This window comes from Drosophila grimshawi, unplaced genomic scaffold, assembly GCF_018153295.1.
Source record: "Drosophila grimshawi isolate 15287-2541.00 unplaced genomic scaffold, ASM1815329v1 contig_1367, whole genome shotgun sequence".
Taxonomy (NCBI): Eukaryota; Metazoa; Arthropoda; class Insecta; order Diptera; family Drosophilidae; genus Drosophila; species Drosophila grimshawi.
Window position 1 is genome coordinate 6,675,593 of NW_025062889.1, and position 22,064 is coordinate 6,697,656.

At 40.9% G+C, this 22,064-nt stretch overlaps 7 protein-coding genes across 7 annotated transcripts; 3 read left to right on the forward strand and 4 right to left on the reverse strand.

The window, feature by feature from the left end:
* Positions 1-194: 194 nt before the first annotated feature.
* LOC6559400 (probable cytochrome P450 4ad1) lies at positions 195-3,907 on the reverse strand. Its single transcript, XM_001985905.2, has 9 exons — positions 3,639-3,907; positions 2,536-2,645; positions 2,202-2,481; positions 1,707-1,776; positions 1,511-1,637; positions 1,287-1,451; positions 989-1,229; positions 749-931; positions 195-677 (listed from the first exon to the last, which is right to left on the reverse strand). Exons 1-9 carry the CDS (start codon positions 3,802-3,804, stop codon positions 454-456), a joined length of 1,566 nt encoding a protein of 521 aa, XP_001985941.1. The 5' UTR covers positions 3,805-3,907; the 3' UTR covers positions 195-453.
* A 2,586-nt stretch (positions 3,908-6,493) lies between these two features.
* On the forward strand, positions 6,494-8,989 carry LOC6559401 (cytochrome P450 4e5, mitochondrial). The gene is made up of 6 exons (XM_001985906.3): positions 6,494-6,746; positions 7,322-7,431; positions 7,495-7,847; positions 7,906-8,275; positions 8,337-8,508; positions 8,574-8,989. The coding sequence occupies exons 1-6, from the start codon at positions 6,587-6,589 to the stop codon at positions 8,987-8,989; spliced, it is 1,581 nt and encodes a 526-aa protein (XP_001985942.1). The 5' UTR covers positions 6,494-6,586.
* Positions 8,990-9,034: 45 nt separating this feature from the next.
* Positions 9,035-10,984, reverse strand: LOC6560363 (maltase A1). The gene is made up of 3 exons (XM_001985907.3): positions 9,634-10,984; positions 9,367-9,562; positions 9,035-9,302 (listed from the first exon to the last, which is right to left on the reverse strand). Exons 1-3 carry the CDS (start codon positions 10,958-10,960, stop codon positions 9,095-9,097), a joined length of 1,731 nt encoding a protein of 576 aa, XP_001985943.1. The 5' UTR covers positions 10,961-10,984; the 3' UTR covers positions 9,035-9,094.
* Positions 10,985-11,944: 960 nt separating this feature from the next.
* LOC6560077 (larval cuticle protein 1) lies at positions 11,945-12,431 on the reverse strand. The gene is made up of 2 exons (XM_043216103.1): positions 12,408-12,431; positions 11,945-12,344 (listed from the first exon to the last, which is right to left on the reverse strand). Exons 1-2 carry the CDS (start codon positions 12,417-12,419, stop codon positions 12,003-12,005), a joined length of 354 nt encoding a protein of 117 aa, XP_043072038.1. The 5' UTR covers positions 12,420-12,431; the 3' UTR covers positions 11,945-12,002.
* Positions 12,432-14,549: 2,118 nt separating this feature from the next.
* LOC6559349 (maltase A2) lies at positions 14,550-16,478 on the forward strand. Its single transcript, XM_001985909.3, has 3 exons — positions 14,550-16,064; positions 16,126-16,254; positions 16,311-16,478. The coding sequence occupies exons 1-3, from the start codon at positions 14,566-14,568 to the stop codon at positions 16,381-16,383; spliced, it is 1,701 nt and encodes a 566-aa protein (XP_001985945.1). The 5' UTR covers positions 14,550-14,565; the 3' UTR covers positions 16,384-16,478.
* A 215-nt stretch (positions 16,479-16,693) lies between these two features.
* Positions 16,694-18,754, reverse strand: LOC6560349 (maltase A3). Its single transcript, XM_001985910.3, has 4 exons — positions 18,589-18,754; positions 17,150-18,515; positions 16,941-17,084; positions 16,694-16,872 (listed from the first exon to the last, which is right to left on the reverse strand). The coding sequence occupies exons 1-4, from the start codon at positions 18,737-18,739 to the stop codon at positions 16,806-16,808; spliced, it is 1,728 nt and encodes a 575-aa protein (XP_001985946.1). The 5' UTR covers positions 18,740-18,754; the 3' UTR covers positions 16,694-16,805.
* A 794-nt stretch (positions 18,755-19,548) lies between these two features.
* On the forward strand, positions 19,549-21,628 carry LOC6560350 (maltase A3). Its single transcript, XM_001985911.3, has 4 exons — positions 19,549-20,443; positions 20,559-20,757; positions 20,841-21,292; positions 21,361-21,628. Exons 1-4 carry the CDS (start codon positions 19,578-19,580, stop codon positions 21,578-21,580), a joined length of 1,737 nt encoding a protein of 578 aa, XP_001985947.1. The 5' UTR covers positions 19,549-19,577; the 3' UTR covers positions 21,581-21,628.
* Positions 21,629-22,064: the final 436 nt, after the last annotated feature.

The window sequence follows — 22,064 nt, forward strand, 5'->3', positions numbered from 1 at the left end:
AAAACATTCAAATAATTGTTGACATCATTCAATTCAAAGATTCAGTTATTTTTAGAAAGTGGCGCGAAAATGTAAATTTGGATCACCGGTGCGCCATGTAAAGGCAAAATTTTAATTTTCTGACTTGATTGCATATCAGCAACTAATTTTTCTTTAAATTATTTGTTTTGGTAAACTATTTAAACAGTGCGATGTTAAATGTTTAATATTTAGCTTTATTATTGCCAAGTTATCAGTGATATTTTTAATACTTTAAAGACAGTTGAGTAACTTTTGTTCGTATAAATTTGACCTAAATCTATTTAATGGTAATTACTTAATGTGAAGCAACTGTGTATTTTTTTTCTATACATTTTCAATACATATTGTATGTAGAAACAATTAGCAGTGCTCTCCGCTGAAGAGCATCGAGTAATTGATTGTAATAAATTATAGTCAGAGCTGGGTATTATTTTATTGCATTCCTGTACGCTGTTTTAGTCTGATTTGAATTCCGTTCTCTGATTTGAGTGTTATGCGAATGTTCAACACCGGATCGTATTCGCTCTGCGGCACACAATCCTCGCGCGAGTGGTCATTAATGCCTGGGGGCAGATTATCCACGGCTGGCAGGATTTCAAAGTGTCGCACCAGCAGAGAGAGCAGCGCCTGCATCTGATACATGGCAAACTTTTCGGCTGCAAAGCAATTTGGTTACGTGATTAGCTGGAGTGCTGTGTGGCTCTTGGCCAAAACATATTGTAGTTACCAATGCAACGCCTGGGCCCGGCACTAAACGGCACACTCTTGAAGGCTTCAATGTCACTGTTCGAGTTGGTCTTCTCGAAGCGTTCCGGTCGAAAAACACAGGGTTCGTCAAAATAGCGTTCGTTGTATCCCATGGCAATCAGACACATGATGACCGTTGTGCGCTTGGCAACCTTTGTGCCATCTAAGACGATGAATTATTTGTAGTCAGTCAACCAAAGTGAATTTCTGAATTACTCACTTATGTCGATGGATTTGCGATTGGTACGCGCGATCAACGGCACCGATGGATAGAGACGAAGTGTTTCACGTATAACCAGCTCCAGATAGTGCATTTGCTGCAGCCGGGCTATATCTGATTCGCCAGTTAGATCCTTGCCAAATATGCGCTGTTGCTCATCGAAGACCTTCTGCTGTATTTCGGGGTGGCGAGAGAGCGTGTAGATCGTAAAGGATATTGCTGAGGCAACGGGGTCGTGACCCTATTGAGAAAAGAGATCAATACCGACTGTTATATCAAAAATATATGCTCAACTTACTGTAAATATAAATGTGGACAGCTCTTCGATAATCTCGCGCTCCTTTAACGCACATCCGTCGAGCTTGGCGGCCATCAACACATCTATGAAGGGTTTATTGCTCAGCTCCACAGCATTCTTATTCTCTTTCGCCTTGGCCAAGTGTTCCTGCCGCTGAGTTATTATCTGGCAAAGGAATTTAACTTTGAGTTTAAAGTCTCATCAACTTTTATTGATACACTTACCCGCCGTATTTCAGTTCGGAGCAACTTGAGCGCTCGTCGCTGCTTCATGTAGTATGGGGTCAATCGGAAGAGTGCATCGAAGCGCTTCACAATGCTGAAAGTGCGCTCCTGGACGACATCGCAAAGGCTGTTTGAGCGTGTAATGAAATTAAGAATATTTTCTTATGGGTCGGTTCCACACTCAACTTGAACTTACTCTTTGATGGCGCTATGAAAATCTGAAGGATCGTCATTCAGTGAATTGGATACATTGCCCGTTGCGTTTTCTATTTAGGTTATAAATATAAATCAATATTAAATGAAAATAATACTCTGAAAGGAGCTAAACTCCTTTTTGCAAGAGGGTATCATTTAAGGCTTTCGAAAATATTTCTTCACTATGTATTTCTCCACATTTTTCGTTGTTGTTCATTTTTCAAAGTTCACAGTTGATATGCCTTATTTAAAAATTATACAAAATATACAAGAAGGAACTCGCTACATTTCATGTGCTGTAATACTTTTCCACCGCACAATCTGTGCCACTTGTGGCAATTTTCTTTGCTATAAATCATGTTTATAAAATGGCCGTAATAAATTATATAAATAAACGGGTGCAACTGGCTGCCTTCACCGCACCGTAAGAAATTACCAAAATATATAAAATGTCCATGATATAGCGTAAAGTTTCTGCCAACTGACAACCACCTACCACAAACAATATCCAAAGTACATTTGCCAACCAATTCCTGGGCGTCAAAAGGTCTTGAGGCTTTTGCCTGTTGTCTCAGCTTCTGCATAAATTTATTGCCGGTTCGATGCACCACCCGTAGGTATCCTTCAATGGCAGACCGCTCAAAGGCGGGTACATAGATCTTCTGGTGCTTTAGCCAACGGGCACCGGAACTGGTGAGCAGGCCATCACCCAGCCAGGGTTGTAGAAATGAATACAAGTGCTCCTTGTACAGCAGTGATGAACTCGACAACATGTTCTGTGAAAGAGCATAATATTGGTATTGCGTAGAAGACCACAAATCTCGACTTACCTGAATTTCGGCCGGATCGCTGAGCATTATGTGATACTGCAGGAACACCAAAGAACGGAAGCCTCGAAAATCATATTTCCGGCAATATTGTAATACTTTTTTCGGATACTCTGCATGGGGGAAAAGTGCAAGAATAATGAAAGGGTTAGAACTGATTACTCCATTTTAACAGATGAGTGCGTGTGCAGAGGGAAGCAGCTGGTTCACTTGAGCAAGTATCAAGATAAGTATTATCTATGACTTTTATTATATAGCACTTACTTCATTCCACTTGCAAGCCAAAAGTTTGTATAATAAAGTTTGTATTCTGGACTAATAAATAGTTTCAAACTCCGAAGCACAAAAGCATTTTAGCATATCAATTTGCAATTTGCATTTAGTATTGCATTGAATTGCTTAATTGCCGAGCACTGACTGCAGAATGCTAAAGGGTAATCCTTGCTCGAGGGGGTTTGGCTACTTGCACATGTTACTTTAATCCACAATGAGTACAAGTTAAGCCAAGCGAAATAATAAAGCAAAAATGAGCGAGCAAAATCTGTATTCAAAACAATAGCTATTAAGTCGCAATAAGAGAAAAATCAAACAAGGATGATAGAAATGACAACAGGATATGCAACAAGGATGCCTACAATATGCAACATTCGAACAGTCAAACAAATAAAGACTCCTTCCCCCTCATGACAAAGCTATCAATTGTTGTGCATCGGTTTGAACTCCGGCTATTGTGCATTTGGAAATGATTACTTGTGGGCAAGTACGTGCAGGGAAACAACACAAAAAATATTCAACAAATTGTACGGGCGCCTGATTTGCATTGGGAGCAATCCATGGCTCGAGGGTCCAATGTGCACGCAGACAAAATCTGATGAAAATTACAAGAAATGTTGCAAGAAAAGAAAATGAATGCAGCTGTAATCTATCTTGATATATTGATATTTTATATCTTAGATATAAAAACGCAATTTATATTTATCTGGTACGTGGAATTGCAAAACAAAAATGTACAAAAATAATATTTTACGTCTAGTTTGTATTCGTATTTCTATTCACACTGACAAATAGTACATAAATATAGGTTGCGAGTGATTTATTGTGCTTACCGGCTGGCTTAAGTCCAAACTGAAATAGGTTACCCACAAAGGGATAGGGCGTTGGACCCGGTATCATTTCCATAATACCAGCCATGTGATCTAGGTAATTGAATATCCTGACACCCTTGAACACCAAAATGGTGGCCAAGATTATTGCCGCCGCTAACAGAAACATCTTTCGATATATTACGCTTCAGAATTGATAATTTTCTTTGCGACTTTCAAAATTTAAGACTCTTGATCCACGGTCTACACAATTAGCGAATGCTTTACGAACTGATCGCCTAATGTCCAAAAGTCTTCGCCAAAATGTTATGTGATCAATAGAGCGATAGCATAATCGATAGCTTATCTGGTTATGGCTACTCTATGCACAACTACTCGATGCACAAAGTGTTCAGCTGTAATTATAACTTGTAATTATCGCTAGATAATGACAACATAAATTGCCGGTGTGTATAATCCCATAGAAGTGGCTGCTCTTAATTAATAGTTTAATGGTTTAATGGTTTTAATTAATGGTTTAATTGACTCACTGGACACACATAATTATGACGTGTTAGTCTAAAGGGCAATGCGAAGCAACACCCACGTAATTAGTCTGATAAGACTAACCAGTTTATTGTGGTTGCGATTGTTGACCAACGATTGCGTTTTTGCAATTACGTATTGATTCACAGTGGCAAAAATAGATTGAATTGATATTATTGCTGACAATCTTATAAAAAGCAATAAGAATAATAACAAGTCGGGTGATCTATCTTGGCCACATCGAGGACAACATAAGTTTAAATATAATAATGTAATATTATAATTATGATTTTTTTTCGGTCTGTCTGCTCCCTCTACAATAATATATTAAAGAACTATTCAATTGTTTTTCTTTTATAAAACACATTCAATACATTGTATATCAAGCTTAGATTAACTCCCTAACATTGCAATATGTAAATGTCCGGCTATATGCATTTATTATCTTTGAATGGAATCACCCCATTTTTACTTACATACTCGTATATCACTAAGCAGACAACACACAGAGGCGTCAAATCGACAAAAAGCTGATTACATTTGCGGTCTGTGGTCACAAAATTACCAAAGCTTACAGATCAGGCCCAAAAACTAACAGATTGAAAATTGAGTGCCAGCTCGCCAATGAAAAGAAAAAAATAGAATATTGCTGCTACTTTCGCAGGCGTAGAATAATTCTGTACTTGCTCGGACGCATACTCATAGAGATGGGTTGGGTCTCTATTCTATATGTTGCAAAGAAGACAAGTGAAGCATTGACTTTTGTTCGCTGCTCGACTGGCTAGCCTGCATTTTAATCTTGCGACGTGCTGGCTTCGTGCCGCTGCTTTCAAACCCCGAAGCAGCCATGGGTTGCCCGGTCACAGGTTTTTTTTTAGTTATCAATTTGCTTTGTCGATTTGACGCCTCTATGTATTGTCTGATTGGTGCTTATATTCAACACATTTAGGAACACCCATACTTGTATAACTAAGTTTAACTCAGCAAAGATCGGACCCCTAACTAAATGCCGCACAATTTTGTATACTTTTAGGCTGTCTCAGAAAAAACGTCTCGACATAAAAACTCGTCGAATGCCAACTAAGAGTAGACTCAACACGCATGACTCTTAAATGCGGTGAACTTTTGTTTCTGGTTTCTTTGTCTCATTTCAAACCCCCAAAGACAATAAAAAAAAGACATATCTTACGGACTCCGACTATAACATACCCTTTTTGACCGGAGTTTATCTGCTGACCTTTAAATTGTAAACTGAAATTAGAAATATGATTAATACGTTTTAAGCAAATCTAATTTATATGTTTTCAGAGATAATCAGTCGAGTATATATCCGATTTGGTAAATCCCGAGTTACATTGAAATATGAAAATATGAGTTATGTTCATAGAAAAAAATCTTAGATGCGGATAAGACTATATTGTCTACATACGCTGATCAAGAATATATATACTTAATAGGGGCTGCAGAGGTCTAAGACAACATGTTCCACATGTCACCACAAAATTGTAATACCCTTAAAGGGGTAAAAAATGTAAACAAGAAACCTGCTTTTTAATCGAAAACAAACTCTTTTTTGGGAGTATTTCTTTTTTTTTTCTACCGTATATAGTTGCCTTGGGATGCCTCGGACACATGTGCTAATACAATTAAACAACATATATTTGGAATATTGATTTTGAAGCATTAGCTGAATTAAGAATAATCGAACATTATTAATAAAAAGGTCCGTAGTCCAGATGGTCAAGTACATGCTATATTTGCCGGAAACCGTTTGGACCTTGCTTTATGAAAGGCATGTTTCTTAAATTGCCATCAAATAATTAATTAGCTTTCTCATAGTCCAATTTTCTTTTTGCGCACCAGCCGAATGATTGTGTATGTAAAGTTACGGTGTAGGAGATGAAGCTTGACCAGACTCTTCAAACTGAAGAGTGCGATAATTTTGCATTAAGAAGAGAGAGAGTGTTCCCAAAGCGTTGTTAAGAGAGTGTAGACTGCAACTGTATCTAAATATTTGGTATGTCAGTGCTAATTAACATAGTCTTGCACAGATGAACTCAATTCTGCGTACCGAAATTCTCTAAATTTAATTAAATTTTTTTTTTTTAAATATTAGAAATTGTTTTTAATTTTAAATAAAATACTTTGTATAATACATTCAGATATATTTACGGCAATCAAGACATTTTTGACTTCGAGCTAGCAATCTATGTGTCTCCCTCTACTTCGCTATCTGATTGTTATTTTGGTTGACTCATTGTGACTCGCTTAAACTAGAAGTTACTTCAATCTGAGCGATTCGTATTTAAGTTGAGCGTCTTCTCATTTCCATGGCAGTTTAATTTTTTAGGTAGTCGTGATCGCACCGAACCGGACCACATCGAGTATTCATTGTGTTAAAATTTCGTTTTGTGCGTGTTCGAACAATGTGGTTTATTTTGTATGCGATTCTGGCACTGCCGCTGCTAGTGTGGATGTACTTTGAAGTGAAGTTTGCCCACAAGAAGCGCATGCTTAACAAATTAAGGGGTCCGTCGACACTGCCACTTCTCGGCAATGCCCATCAAATTGGAAAAAATCCGACGGGTAACTTTACCTTAGTTTATTACTGAAATGGAAAGTTGCAAAGTTTGAATGGCTTATTGCCTTTTCTCGAATTGCATTGTGACTGATGAAAATTTAGAAATTCATCAGTTAAAATGCCATTCGAGTTAAGGCACTTATGCATTAACAACCAAAAATCATTTGTATTATTTTTTATCTTATTTATTTTTACAAACTGCTGATATGGGCCAGACGCTTAATAATCTTTGGTAGTAATATGTATATTTGTTCAACAAATCGGTGTTAAGTTTAGTGATAAGTAAGCGAGCGCAAAGTATGCGTCAAATATGGTCATATTAATTATTATTATTTTTATATAATTTGTTTCACAAGTCAGACATAAGTACATATTTGAAATTTACAGTGTTTAATATTTTTTTGGAGGAGACGTCGTCGATCTTATATTATATCTTGATCAAAATATTAGCTAATCGTCAGTAAGTGTCTGCTTTGATGATTGTGCAAACTAATTACCTTATAATGCTCAATTAATTACTTGGCTTGAAATGTTGTGTTAGCTTGCGTTTAATTCAATTTTCTATTCTCTTTTTATTTAGAAATGCTAAACAAATTATTTGAATGGTGGCATAAATATGACAAGGATAATTTTCGTATATGGGCAAGCTACTATGGCAATATTATAGTTTGCAATCCGAAACACCTGGAGGTAAATCTTAAGCAAAATATATTGAAATATATATATTTTATATATGGATTTGTCCATTTTCAGGTGATACTGAGCAGCAACACTTTGATCCAAAAATCAGATATTTATGATATGTTGCATCCCTGGCTTGGCGAGGGACTGCTCACGAGCAAAGGCAGCAAATGGCATAAGCATCGGAAAATGATTACGCCCGCATTCCATTTTAATATACTACAAGACTTTCATCAAGTTATGAATGAGACCTCGACCACATTTATCAATCAGCTGAAAAAGATTTCAGCTGGCGACAATATTATAGATTTTCAGAATGAAACACATTATCTAACCCTGGATGTCATCTGCAATACAGCGATGGGAGTAAATATAAATGCAATAGAAAAGCGGGACACTGTCAATGTTGTAAAGGCTTTCAAAGAGTGAGTTTATTTTCGGTTAATTGTTAAGCTTACAGTTTTGTTGACATCATGCTTACAGCATTTGCTACAACATCAATATGCGAGCATATGATCCCCTCATGCGGACCAACTGGATTCATCGCCTTACAGGTAGCTACGTTGAATTTTCGAAGACCCTCAAAATCTTACAAGACTTCACCAACGAAATCATTGAGAAGCGAATCGAAGCACATCGCACTGGTACCGCTAAGAAAATTGAGGGCGATGAGTTCTCCCGCAAAAAGATGGCTTTTTTGGACACACTGCTCTCCTCAACTATTGACGGCCGTCCATTGAATCAGCAGGAGATCTATGAGGAGGTTTCAACATTTATGTTTGAGGGTCACGATACGACTACATCGGGCGTAGGTTTCGCCGCCTATATACTATCCAGATTTCCGGAAGAGCAGGTGAGTAATTTTTAACTGATCAGCCTAAAAGTTGGCTAATGTTTTTCATCTTCAACCCAAGCGCAAACTATACGAGGAACAGCGCACTGTTATGGGCAATCAAATGCATCGTGATGCTACCTTTCAGGAAATCGCTGAGATGAAGTACTTGGATCTGTTTATTAAGGAGGCGCAGCGAGTGTATCCCAGTGTACCTTTCATTGGCCGTTACACTGATAAGGATTACGATATACGTGAGTTTGAAAAATGCTTACAGCAGAAACTGAACCATCATCGTGCTTTTGATATCTGTTAATAGATGGCACCATTATGCCAAAGGGCGTCACCCTGAATCTACCTCTGATCATGTTGGGTTATGATGATCGCACTTTCAAAGAACCGCATCGCTTCTATCCAGAACGCTTCGAACTGCAGAAGCCGGGTCCCTTTGATTATATTCCCTTCAGCGCAGGTCCCCGCAATTGTATTGGTCAAAAGTTTGCCCTATTGGAGATTAAGACTGTGATTTCGAAGCTAGTGCGTACCTTTGAGGTGCTGCCAGCTGTGGATGAACTTGTTTCCAAGGATGGCTACTTAAATACATATTTGGGCCTCCCCAAGGCAGAGCAAGAGATGAAGGAGTCGCAGGGTCACAAATACGATCCGATCTTATCCGCCGTTCTGACCCTTAAGTCCGACAATGGCCTACATCTGCGGTTGCGTGAAAGGAAATAGTTTCACATGTTTTTCTATTTATATTTATATGTTAGACATTCCAGATTTGTTTGTTTTATTAAAAGTTTATTAAAGTTACAGTTGCATAATCCGGATAGAAATTTTTTACATGGCAACTAAAACCGTGGCGACATAGCCGTTGGCCACAAACGCAGAGGTCTTAACGATGTCACCATTGATGTGCTGCGATTGCAACGAGCTGGTTATGACCTCAGCGGTAGCGCCCAAACTGAAGTACTTGGTTAGGTCAATGGATTTGTCAGTACCTCCCAGATTCAGCACCACCACATAAAGATCACTTCCTTCCTTTTGGCTACAAGAGAGACAGAGGAAAAGTTGTAGTCAGTGAATACTTTGAAGGCGTACAAGTGAAATACCGTGAGTAGATAAAGACATCATCATCGAGAGCTTGAATCTTCAAATCACCAGCACGGAACGAGGGCTCCTGCCTGAGACGCACCAGAGTCTTGAAGATTTGCAGATGCGATTGTGGAGCTCGCAGCTGTTGCAAGGCATTGTTTGTCTTATAATCATCCGAGACTGGCAGCCAGGTGTGATCAGCACTGGTAAATCCTGAGCGGGATATGAAGGAAATAATGAAATGGGTGATGGGTCTGACAACAATGCAGTTTCCCTGTACTTACCTGCCATTGGGGAAGCATCCCACTGATATGGTGTTCGTGCAGGATCACGAGAGCGATCATAGTAGTGCTCTGGATCGGAGTTACATGCTGGCGGATCGACAGTATCCTCCCAGCTGATGAACACATCAGTCATGCCGAGCTCCTCACCATTGTATGTGACTGCATGTCCGGGCAATGTCTGAAGCAGAATATTGATAAGATCCGTACGCTGCACACCAAAACGTGAAGCGACACGTTTGTTGTCATGATTGCCAAGCACCCAATTCGCGTAGACATCAGAGGGCATGGCATTCATCCACTTCTCAATGTGCTCCACATAGTCTGTAGCCTTTGAGGCGTTGTTAATATTCGAAAGAAAGTCAAAATTGAACGGAATCTGCGAGCCATTGCGAACGCCATCGCCGTAGAATTTGAGCATATTCTCGAAACTGGTGTAGGCCTCAGTCATGAGTATGCGCTGCTCTCCGCCGTGCTCCTTGCGGAACTCATCGACTACCTCGCGCCACTGGTAGATCATGTCGAATGTCTCGGGTTGGTCCTGGGTGTAGATGTGCTTCGTGTAGCAGTGATCGTCGGGATCGGGGCAGTTATTGTCGTTGGAAAGGGGCTCATCTGGATATTGATTGTAGCGATCCAGATCGATTTCAAATAGATAGGGTATCGCATCGATTCGAAAACCGGCAACTCCCTTGGCCAGCCAAAACCTAATCACGTTCTTCATCTCATTCACCACAGCGGGGTTGCGATAGTTGAGATCCGGTTGTTGCTTCGTAAATTGATGCAGATAATACTGTTCTCTGACCTCGTTCCATTCCCAAGCGCTGAACCGAAATTCTGATATCCAATTGTTTGGTGGCTCACGTTCACCAGTCTCCTCATTGATTTTGCCATCGTGCCAAATGTAATAGTCCTTGTACTTTGGATCTCCATTTATCGACTTGACGAACCATTCGCTCTCATCACTCGAGTGATTGGGCACAAAGTCCAATATGATCCGAATTCCGACCTCTTTGGCGCGTGCAATCAAACGCTCAAAGTCCTCCATGGTGCCATACTCCGGATGGACCTGATAAAAGTCGGCAATGTCATAGCCAAAATCAACCATGGGTGACTTGAAAATGGGCGACAGCCAAGCGGCAGTGAACCCAATATCCTTGAGGTACTGCAGCTTCTCTGTAACGCCATTCAGATCTCCAATGCCATCTCCATTGGAGTCACGAAATGAGCGCGGATAAATCTGATAATAGTTTCCACTCTCCCACCACTCAGTGGCGCTGCAGATACCCAGCACTACTGACAGAATCGCAACGACTGTTACAAATCGCATACTGAATGAATTTGTTCCAACTGACAACTGATTGGGGCCTTTTATGGGGCCCGATAAGACCATGCCCATTGAGTTTGTGCCCACATGGAGTGGATATCTCAATTGTTAGGCAAACAACCTGATCGCATAGTTTCCTGAGCAACCATACTGAGTATAATAATACCACTTTCGAATGTCATTCGTTTTAAGTATAAACACCAAAGCACTTTATAATGACAAATCAGAAAATGCGATTTCGCATTAGCTTTTTGAAACTGTGATTTTCGATTGTGGAAAATTTGTTGTTGTTTTTGCTTTTTCTGTTGTTATCACAGCAACAGAAGTGCATCGGGCATTAGTCAGTTTGCAATAATAATCATCTGATAGGAAGTATGCGAGAATTAAAAGCATACTTGAAATTATAGAAGTTTACCCCTAAGGGGCCTTATTGGAAGATAACCGACAAAGTCACTAACAAAAAATTGTTATTACACTCAAACTATTTGTCATCCACATTTGATAACCTTGCAAATGTCATCAACAAAATGTAGTTCACTATGCTACATCAAGGAATGGGAAGTATCAGAATTAATTTTAATACATATTTTGTTTTATTTTGTATCTATTTAGTTGTATGTCTATTTGCTCATTTAATGTGATAATTTCGAATAACAATTATTTACTAGTTAATTCCCACGAGTAGATTAAATTAAGCAAGCAATGCAATAAATTATTTATACGAATTTTATAACAACATATTTTATATAGATAAGAAGGTATTGTCAATAGAAGGGTATAAATAAACTAATGCTGTGGTGATGAACGAGATTACCAGAAAGAAATGACGCCGTTCAAATGTTATTAAATTTTCGAAGCTGTATAGATACATGAGATATCAGTAAACCATTGTGGCATTCATTGCAAAAATGTATTTATTAATCTTGTTTGAAATAAACATTCTTTAGATGTGAATAACTTGAAGACAATAGTGAATTATTTTGAGACTACACCGTTGTACGTTCCAAGTCCAGTCCAAGCGATCGGCTCATGGGCGAACATTGTTCTAATGGTGACCGCCGTGGTGGGCTTCGGGGGCATGAGCATGCTCAATGTTATAGGCAACGGCACGCACAAGTGCCTCGGGAATTGGGTATCCCGATGGCTGGTATCCGTGCTCATTGGCGACGTATTTGATGTTGATATGTTCGCCCTCGGGGGAGATCCAGCCGAAGCTGCCATAGATATTGCCGTGTTCATCGCCGTGGTCATCGCGTGTAATGTGGTTAGTGGTCTCAAGAGTGGAATCAAAACCGTCGTGGCGGACATCATCTTTGCGCAAAACGACTTCAGCGTGGGCATCCTCACTAGCAGCGGCAGCCAGGCCGATAAAAGCGCAGATCATCACCTTGAAAACATACAGATTGTCGATATTATTATCGTTACTTACTTTCGTCAACGATTAACTCACGATTTTGAACATTTTAACTTGAAGGTGTTGCAGTTGTGGTGCGTAAAGAACGAACGTTGACTGATGATCCACTCTGACCAACTGCTGCCTTTTATACTATTCCGAACTGGATGTTGACTAAATCGTCTTCTTTTTATGACTTGTCCCCTTTGCATCCAATCCCATTACCCCGAATTATGTGTGGAATTACCCGCCAAACCCAGTGTTATTTCAATATTATTTGCTTAGATAGATATGACAACATATCGCTTAATATTATTATTAAAAAGAATGCCAAAGTGCATCAAAAGCTGAACGATGAAACGCGTTCAATCCTCTATCCAAAACTCGTTTCAGTTGCAAAACATCGCGAGCCCCCAAATCTGTTCAATTCAGTAAAAAAAAAGAAACAACACTGGAAAATGTACATTGATAAATTATTGGGTTTATAAACCTGTCAAAGATTGCACTGAATTCTATTAAAATTTGAATACAATAATATCAAAATATAAATTAAATGCTGGAATGATTCCACATCATAGAATAATATATTGCCTATCAAATCTGAGTATAAGTCTTACACTCTTTGGCCGTTCCCCATTTTTATAAATATAATATTAATTCCAAAACGACCCGAGTATGATTTATGATTGATGAACAAACTGTGAAAAAGAATCATCCGGTTTCATTTTGTAATTATTTAAATATCGCCTGAGTTCCCTCTATATTCTCATAAATAAGCGAGTAAGTAAAACACATTACACATTTGCAATTATTGGTCATCTTTTTAATATACATTTGCCAAATCTGACATGCCAATCTTCTGGCTACTTGGTATAACATCAACATTTGAGTCGAACATAAAACTAATTCAATTTGTTTGATATTATTATGTTCTTATTATAATAATACTAATATTGATTGAGTAATGCCAGTAATGACAGTAATAATAATACTAATATTATTAACAATAATAATAATAATACCGGTGAAATAACAGAAGATATTTTAATTAAGTTGACTTTTGGCACCGCTGGCCAACACTCTAGTTTAGCAAACAAATCCACATTTAACTACTGCCATTAATTAACGAAATGCACACTTAAGCCAGTGTAATTTATTTGAAAGCACATCGAGTTATTAATGGCCGTGGGTTGACAAAAAATTTGTCAAAATAAAGTCAAGCATTTTTAAAAATGGCAAGTGAGAGCTCTGTCACAGTTGTCACAGCTGTCAAGTGGTCAGAAGGACATGAACATGAACTTTTCAACCATTGGATTTTGTTGTGTCAAGGATAATTCAACTTTTTTATTTCGGTGTTCGCTCGAAATACCTGTAAAATTAGCTCAAAAATTCTGTAATATAACACAGTTCATTAGTTTCAATCACGAAAATGTACTCTTAAGCGATTATAGACTGAAAGTAATTTTAAAGGTTATTTTGTAGCATACCTTCATATAACAAATCGTAGTTAGACACGATACTTTTTATTAGAATCTATAAATACATTAGATTTGCTTTTAAATATAGGTTTGACGTATAACATGATTCGTTCGGGAAAATATACTTTCCCTTAAATGTTCCAGAAACACACATTGTAAAATGTTAAAGATTAAGCCGATGAGTATCGCAATGTTATACTCGGGTCGCATAAAAATCATATCATAAAAGAAGTGTGCTTTAGAGAAAATTACTCGACTAACTAATACCTTGAAATGTAGTTGAAAGAAAATAATTATGGATTGATCTTGAACAGGTGTCTATCTTTCGTTGACTGTAACATAAACTTATACATATTTTAATATTATAGTATAGTGTACTTTTAAATTAATTTATATAAAATACAGGTTTCATTCCCAATTATTGTGGAACTATTTTAATTTTATTGCTGATTTCTTAGGTTAGAAGAAATAAATTGTATGTTTCTAGTTACATTTTATCGATAAACTCATTTTGCCATTGGCAGCAGGGTGTTAAAAAGCACAAGAGCAACTCGTGTAATCTATGAACAATGCCAATAAAGTGTGTGACATGCCATATACCAATACTTTACAATATACTGAATGTCGTATATCGTATACGAGAATAGCTGGTCTTATCGACCCAATTACTATCGCAACATGGGAAACTGGCAATTGTTATTAACTAATTGATTGAGCTGCACTCAAACGCGAGCGACATGTTAACGCGACTACTTCTAGGTCTGCTCGCAGCACTGTTGGTGAGTCCCACAATTGGCTCCAAGGACATCGATTGGTGGGAGAATGCGGCGCTGTATCAGATTTATCCGCGATCCTTCCAGGATACCGATGGCGATGGCGTTGGCGATTTAAATGGCATTACGCAACGTCTGGCGTATCTGAAGGAAATTGGCATCACAGCCACTTGGCTATCGCCGATTTTCAAGTCGCCCATGTCAGATTTTGGCTATGATATATCGAACTTTAAGGAAATTGATCAGATCTTTGGCACAATGGATGATTTTGATGCCATGATGGTGCAAGCCAAGAAACTGAACTTGAAGATTATACTGGACTTTGTGCCGAATCACTCGAGCGATGAGTGTGAGTGGTTCCACAAATCTGTGCAACGACTCGATGGCTACGATGACTTCTATGTGTGGCACGATGGCAGGGTGAATGCGGAGACGGGTGAACGCGAACCACCCAGCAATTGGGTGAGCGTTTTCGGTGGATCACAGTGGACCTGGCATGAGACGCGACAGCAGTATTTCCTGCACCAGTTTCAGGTGAAGCAGCCGGACCTAAACTTCAGTAATCCCATGGTGCGCGAGCATATGCTGGACGTGCTGGGCTTCTGGCTGGATCGGGGAGTCGATGGTTTTCGCATCGATGCCGTGCCGCACATTTACGAGCTTCGGAATGCCGATGGTAGCTACCCTAACGAGCCGCTAAGTGGCTGGAACAGCGATCCCAATAGCTACGACTATCTTGATCACATCTACACCAAGGATCAACCAGAGACTGTGCAGCTAATGTACGAATGGAGGGATTACTTGATAAAATATCAGGCAGAGCATGGTGGCGAGACACGTGTGCTCCTGGCAGAGGCGTACAGTTCAGTGGAAACGCTGAGCGATTACTTTGGCAGTGGCGAGCGGCAGGGCACCCAAATGCCTATGAACTTTCAGCTGATGTATCTTAACGGCTACTCAACAGCCAAGGATGTTGTCGGTGCTATTGACTATTGGATGCAGACCATGTGGACGAATCACCAGACGGCCAATTGGGTGGTGGGCAATCACGACACACAGCGTGTGGCTGATAGGATGGGTGCACATAAGGTGGATCTGCTCAATGTGATTGTGAATGCACTGCCAGGTGCCTCGGTTACCTACTACGGGGAGGAGATTGGCATGTCCAATGTGAAGACTGAGTGCACTGAGATCTCATGCGATGATCGGGATGGCGAAAGAACGCCCATGCAATGGTCTCCAGCTACAAATGCCGATTTCTCCACGGCTGAGAAAACTTGGCTGCCCGTTGGTTCCGACTTTCAGCGTTATAATGTGAAAACTGAAAGGGGCGTGGCTCGTTCCTCGTTGCAGGTGTTCAAGGGTCTGCAGCAGCTAAAGAGTTCCGCTGCTTTTATGGCCTTCAAGCAGACGAATGGATTCTCCTACACGGCAGTCACGGAACAGGTCCTCCAGATTGTGCGGTAAGCGACAAGCAAAGCAACTTCGAAAAATTGTCACTGAATGAGATATTCTACACCGCAGCACCAATAATCACAATGAGGAGTATCGCATTCTAGTCAACATGGGCAATAAAATGGAAATAATTGATGCTCTGGTGGATAGAGTATTTGAATACATACTTGTGACGGCCTACTCTGTACACACACCTGGGTAAGTTTAAACTCCATTTACTTGAAGTGCTGCTCATACAATTATATTTTTTATAGAGAGACTATTGATCTGAAAGGGCGAATAATACTGATGCCATATGAAGCAATCGTACTACGCTGGCTGGCCTGAGTCACGAGTTTGAATTTAGTCAGTGCATTTCGCAATCTTAATCATGATTGAAGCTATGTGCCATATAACTCAATTAAAAGCAGCTTGGTAGTTTAGCTAATATGCGTAAGAAGTTATTTAAAGGTTCTCGCTAAATATCAATATTTCAATATCACATTTTTATTTTCAACTCAATCATGCGAGTGTCGAAGTTGTGGTAGTTATAAGTCCAACGAGTTGGCTTATCAAACACACCTCAATAGGTTGATAAGGAATAATTACGACCTGTTATAAGGTATATACATATATATATATATCGACAAGAATCGTGTGCGTATATGTGTATTATATTTTATATGATATTTTTGGTTGCCTAATCTGAATTGACATTGCAGATATTCAACGAACACAAATGAACTTAATAAAAATGAGAAATCAGGTTGTTAAACAGTGCTAAGTACAATAACTTCTTTGGGCATCAAGAGCACTGAGTTGGCATAGGTCAAATCACTACAAAAATGAGAAAAAATTCAAGTTAATTTACAATTTAAGCATTACATTTTGAAGACTTCACTTACTTCTTGCGACGAATACTTTTGTTAGTGACAACAACGTAGCGCAGCTCGGAGGTCAGGTCGATGAAGACAGAGTCTAGGATAACCGTTTCAACATCATCGTTCAGGTTCCAAACGACTATGTACGACTTATGACCAGGAAGAGACCTGCAAGTAGATATAAAGAATTCAGTTTCAGAAGGAATTCCTAACCCAAATGATTTGCGACGAACCGTTTGAAGGCCAGCACAGTGGGTCCAATGGGTTTGACGGTGACATCGCCATCCTTCATGGTGGGCTCATCTCGCAGGGCACGCAGCTGCTTGTAGACATTAAGATGACTGAGGGCGATGCCACGCTCCCGCTTCACATTCACCAGCTTGTAGTCCTTTGAGATGGGCAGCCAGGTGGTTGGGCCACTGGTGAAGCCAGCGTTTGCCTCATCGCTCCACTGGAATGGCGTGCGAACGGGATCGCGTGTAAGGCGCTCAAACTCCTGTTCATTGGACTGGCAGGCCTGTGGATCCACCGTGTCCTCCCAACTGATGAAAACATCCAGCATGCCCAGCTCCTCACCCTGATAGGTCACACTAATGCCGGGCAGCATCAGTAACAGCATATTGGCGGCATCGATGCGATCCGCCCCGAGTCGTGATCCAATTCGACTCTGGTCGTGATTGCCCAGCACCCAGTTGGCCACTTGGCCAGCGGGCATGTTGTCCAGCCAGTTGTGGATCAGCTGCGCGTAATCGAACGCATTCGAGTCGTAGTGAACGTTGGCGAGGAGCTCAAAGTTGAATGGGATCTGAGAACCCTTGCGGGTGTCGTTGCCGTAGTATTGCATAAGGACATCCAGTGGGGCATAGGCCTCGGTTAGGAGGATACGGTCGTCGCCACCCAGCTCCTGATCTATCTCCTCAAGCACCTGGCGGAAATCATAGACCAGCTCAATGGTCTCGGGCTGATTAGTTGTATAGATATGATCCAAATAGGCATAATCCTCTGGATCGCTGACATATTGATTGCGCGGCTCATCGGGCCAGTTGCCATTGACATCGGCTTCGACTTCAAAAACATGCGGCACGGCATCGATACGGAAGCCATATACACCCTTGCGCAGCCAGAAACGGAGCACATCCTTCATGGCCTCAACAACCTTGGGATTGCGGTAGTTCAGATCCGGCTGCTTGGCATGGAACTGATGCAGATAGTAGGCCTGACGACCCTCATGCCAGGTCCACTGCGATCCACGGAATACGCTAATCCAATTATTTGGTGGCTGCCTAATTCCATTGACCACCTTTCCAGTATGCCACACATAGAAGTCCTTGTATTCCTCTTCGCCAGCTGCCGATCGGATGAACCAATCGCACTCATCACTCGAGTGATTTGGCACAAAGTCCAAAATAATTTTAATATTCATCTGGTTGGCTTTCTGCACAAGTGCCTCGAAATCAGACATGGTGCCAAAGACCGGATCAATTTCATAGAAATTGGCCACATCATAGCCAAAGTCCGCCATGGGCGACGTGAAAATCGGCGATAGCCAAGTGGCTGTGATGCCAATCTCTTTCAGATATGCCAGCTGTTGCGTAATACCTAAAAAGAAGCAATAGCAAATATAAAATTTAGTTTGGGTTTGGTTTGCACCACATAGGAAATTCAGACATACCCTGCAAGTCACCAACGCCATTGCCATCGCTATCCTTGAAGGAGCGCGGATAGATCTGATAGAACTGTGCCGAGCGCCACCAGCCTTCCTCAGCCAAAGTTGGCAGTGCGAGTGCCATCAGGCAGCACAATGTCAAAGCTTTTGCCAACATGGTGTCGGAATGGCGATTGCGGCAACGGATTAACCACGGCCTCTATTTATGCACTCGGGCCGCACTGATAAGTGATAAGCTAAGGACGAGATAAGCCCACCATTATTGGAAACTATCGCACACTGATTAGAACTGGGGCTCCATTTAGGAATTGTTTATGGCCAAAGCATGTTCAAGTTGCAATAGTCTCTGCATAATAAACTACGTAGTGGGCATTTATGGAAGCTTTATGTTATCGCTATTCTGGTTTCACGTTTCTAGATCATGCGACAGATAAACATCAATTACATTTCGTTGTTTCATAAAAGATATGACCCTGCCCAGGCCCATGGTCGATTTATCAATTTATGACCATATTTCTGCTGGGGGTATTTTTAGCAAATACATTTTGAGCAGGCATAAAATGCCTACGCAGATAGTAAAATACAGAAAATTGGCATTAACATATTTTCCTAAATTGAAATGATCTGAAGTTATTTGACGACATAAATAAATTTGTGAAATATATTGGCTTGTAGCCCAAAACAAAATTAAATTTTTAACATAATTAACTATGCATTAAGCAAAAATTAGAATATAGTCCCCACTTTGTATTAACACTTGGTTGCCTAAATGTTTACTTAATATTTGACATGAGCGGTTGAAGTGCCTTAATCGGAATATTTTGCCATATGAAATCTAAGCCAATTGATCCATAAATTTATAAAATTGGCAACCAGTGAAGAGGGTGACCGATAAGCCATTAATTCCATATGTTTTACAATTTAGATTCGATCATTTTCATCGCCGTTGAGGGCATATAAGAGTTGGATGGACCTTGCAACTCCTTTAGTTCAAAATGACCACTTGGTTTGGCATTGTCTTATTAGTGGGATTGGGCTTTTTGGCCGTAAATGCCACTGCCCCCTGGTGGCAGACAGCCTCATTCTATCAAATCTATCCGCGTTCTTTCAAGGACAGCGATGGCAATGGCGTTGGCGATCTGAATGGTGTTACTGAGAAGTTGGAATACCTCAAGGAGATCGGAGTTACTGCGACTTGGCTGTCGCCGTTCCTGCTTTCACCTATGGCCGACTTTGGATATGATATTGCCGACTTTAAGGAGGTGGATCCCCTCTTTGGCACGATGGAGGATTTTGAGAATATGGTGTCGCGTGCCAAGCAGCTCAATGTGAAGATCATCCTTGATTTTGTGCCCAACCACTCGAGCGATGATTGCGACTGGTTCATTCGATCCGCTGCCGGCGAGGAGAAGTACAAGGATTACTACATCTGGCATCCAGGATTCGTTGAGAACGGCGTGCGCAGACCGCCCAGCAACTGGGTGAGCGTGTTCCGTGGCTCCGCTTGGGAGTGGCACGAGGGTCGCCAGGAGTACTATCTGCATCAATTCCATAAGAAGCAGCCCGACTTTAACTTCCGCAACCCCGTCGTCCGCGAGGAGATGAACGATGTGCTCCGCTTCTGGCTGGAGAAGGGCGTCGATGGCTTCCGTGTGGATGCCATCTATCACGCCTTCGAGATTCAGGCTGATGGCAATGGCAACTATCCAGATGAGCCCCGCAACGACTGGACCAACGATCCCGATGAGTACGGCTACACCCACAAGATCTATACGGTCGATCAGCCCGAGACGCCGCATTTGGTGTACGAATGGCGTGAGATTCTGGATCAGTTCCAGGCGGACAACGGCGGTGAAGAGCGGTAAGTCAGCGAGAAAGTGCTCACTGGGGAAACATTTACTCTTTTCCGGGGCACTTGAACAATATAAACTCTGACCAAAGTCATCTCCTTTACGTAATGATCTTTGTCATTGTAGCATACTCATGGTGGAGACCTGGTCCCCAATTGAGGTTGTGATGCACTATTATGGCAACTCGACGGCGGAGGGGGCACAGATACCCTTCAATTTCCAGCTGATAAGCAATCTGAACAGAGACTCCGATGCCTATCACTACGAGTACTTGATTAACAACTGGCTATCGCTAATGCCGAACGGCAAGAGCGCCAACTGGGTGGTAAGTTGAGAACTTCAAGAACTCATAATAGACCATGTGACTAATTGCTAACGGTAATCAATTGACGCCGATACGGCGCACAGATTGGTAATCACGATAAGAACCGCGTGGGCTCCCGTTTCGGTGCCGATCGTATTGACCTGTTCAATATTCTGCTGCTGACACTGCCCGGATGCAGTATCACCTATCAGGGCGAGGAGATTGGAATGCTGGATGGCTATGTCTCGTGGAAGGATACGGTAGATCCTCAGGCATGCAATGGCTATGAGGAGAACTATATGGCCATGTCACGTGATCCGGCTAGAACACCCATGCAGTGGACCGATGGCAACATGGCTGGCTTCACCACCGGCAGCACAACATGGCTGCCAATTGGCCAGGACTATGCCCAGCGCAATGTGCAGACGGAGCGCGGTGCTGCACTCAGCCATCTGAATGTCTTCAAGAAGCTACAGCAGCTGCGCAAGGAGCCAGCCATCCAGCAGGGTGCCGCCGATGTCAAGGCAGTCAGCCACTATGTCCTGGCTAACAAGCGGTAAGCTAAGATCCCCATGGGTTTCCCAATTTTGCCCCTAATGACTATCTATATTAATCACTTGACAGCTATCTGAGTGGCAATTACGTTTACATCTCACTGCTAAATATTTTCGACAATATTGAGAATGTGAACTTGCACGATGTCTTCGACGGATTGCCAGATAATTTCCAGTACGCCTTGGTCACCCGCAAGTCCATCAAGCAGCTGGGCGACAAGGTCTCCGCTAGCAGTGTCACCCTAATGCCCTACGAGTCCATTGTTCTGCGCTCCACAACGACTGTATGAGCCGAAACATAGAGTTCTGTATTATAATAAAAATGCATTTTATCTTGATGATTGATTCGTTTGTGGACTGATTTTATGGGGACAAGTCTTGAGACCGTGTTTGTAAACATACATATGCTTGTGTATTGAATTTAATTGAAAATCATTTAATTGACATGAAATATGTATGTGTATAATCAATCCAAATTAATATACAATTTAAACAAGAGTTATTTATTACGATTATCTATAATAATAAACAATGAATCGATAGTGTTAATGTTATCATCTAATCTCTAACGCCTCGGACACTTCACATAAGTATAAACATGCATACAAGTGTACATATATACATATGTATGTAAGTATGTATATTATTAGAAACATGCAAATCCGATAAACGACAACATGCAATAAATATTGCATGTATACTGATACAGTGGTTGACAACTACAAATATACATATACAGTAAATAAATGAAAACAACACAAAAGTTTGGCATGT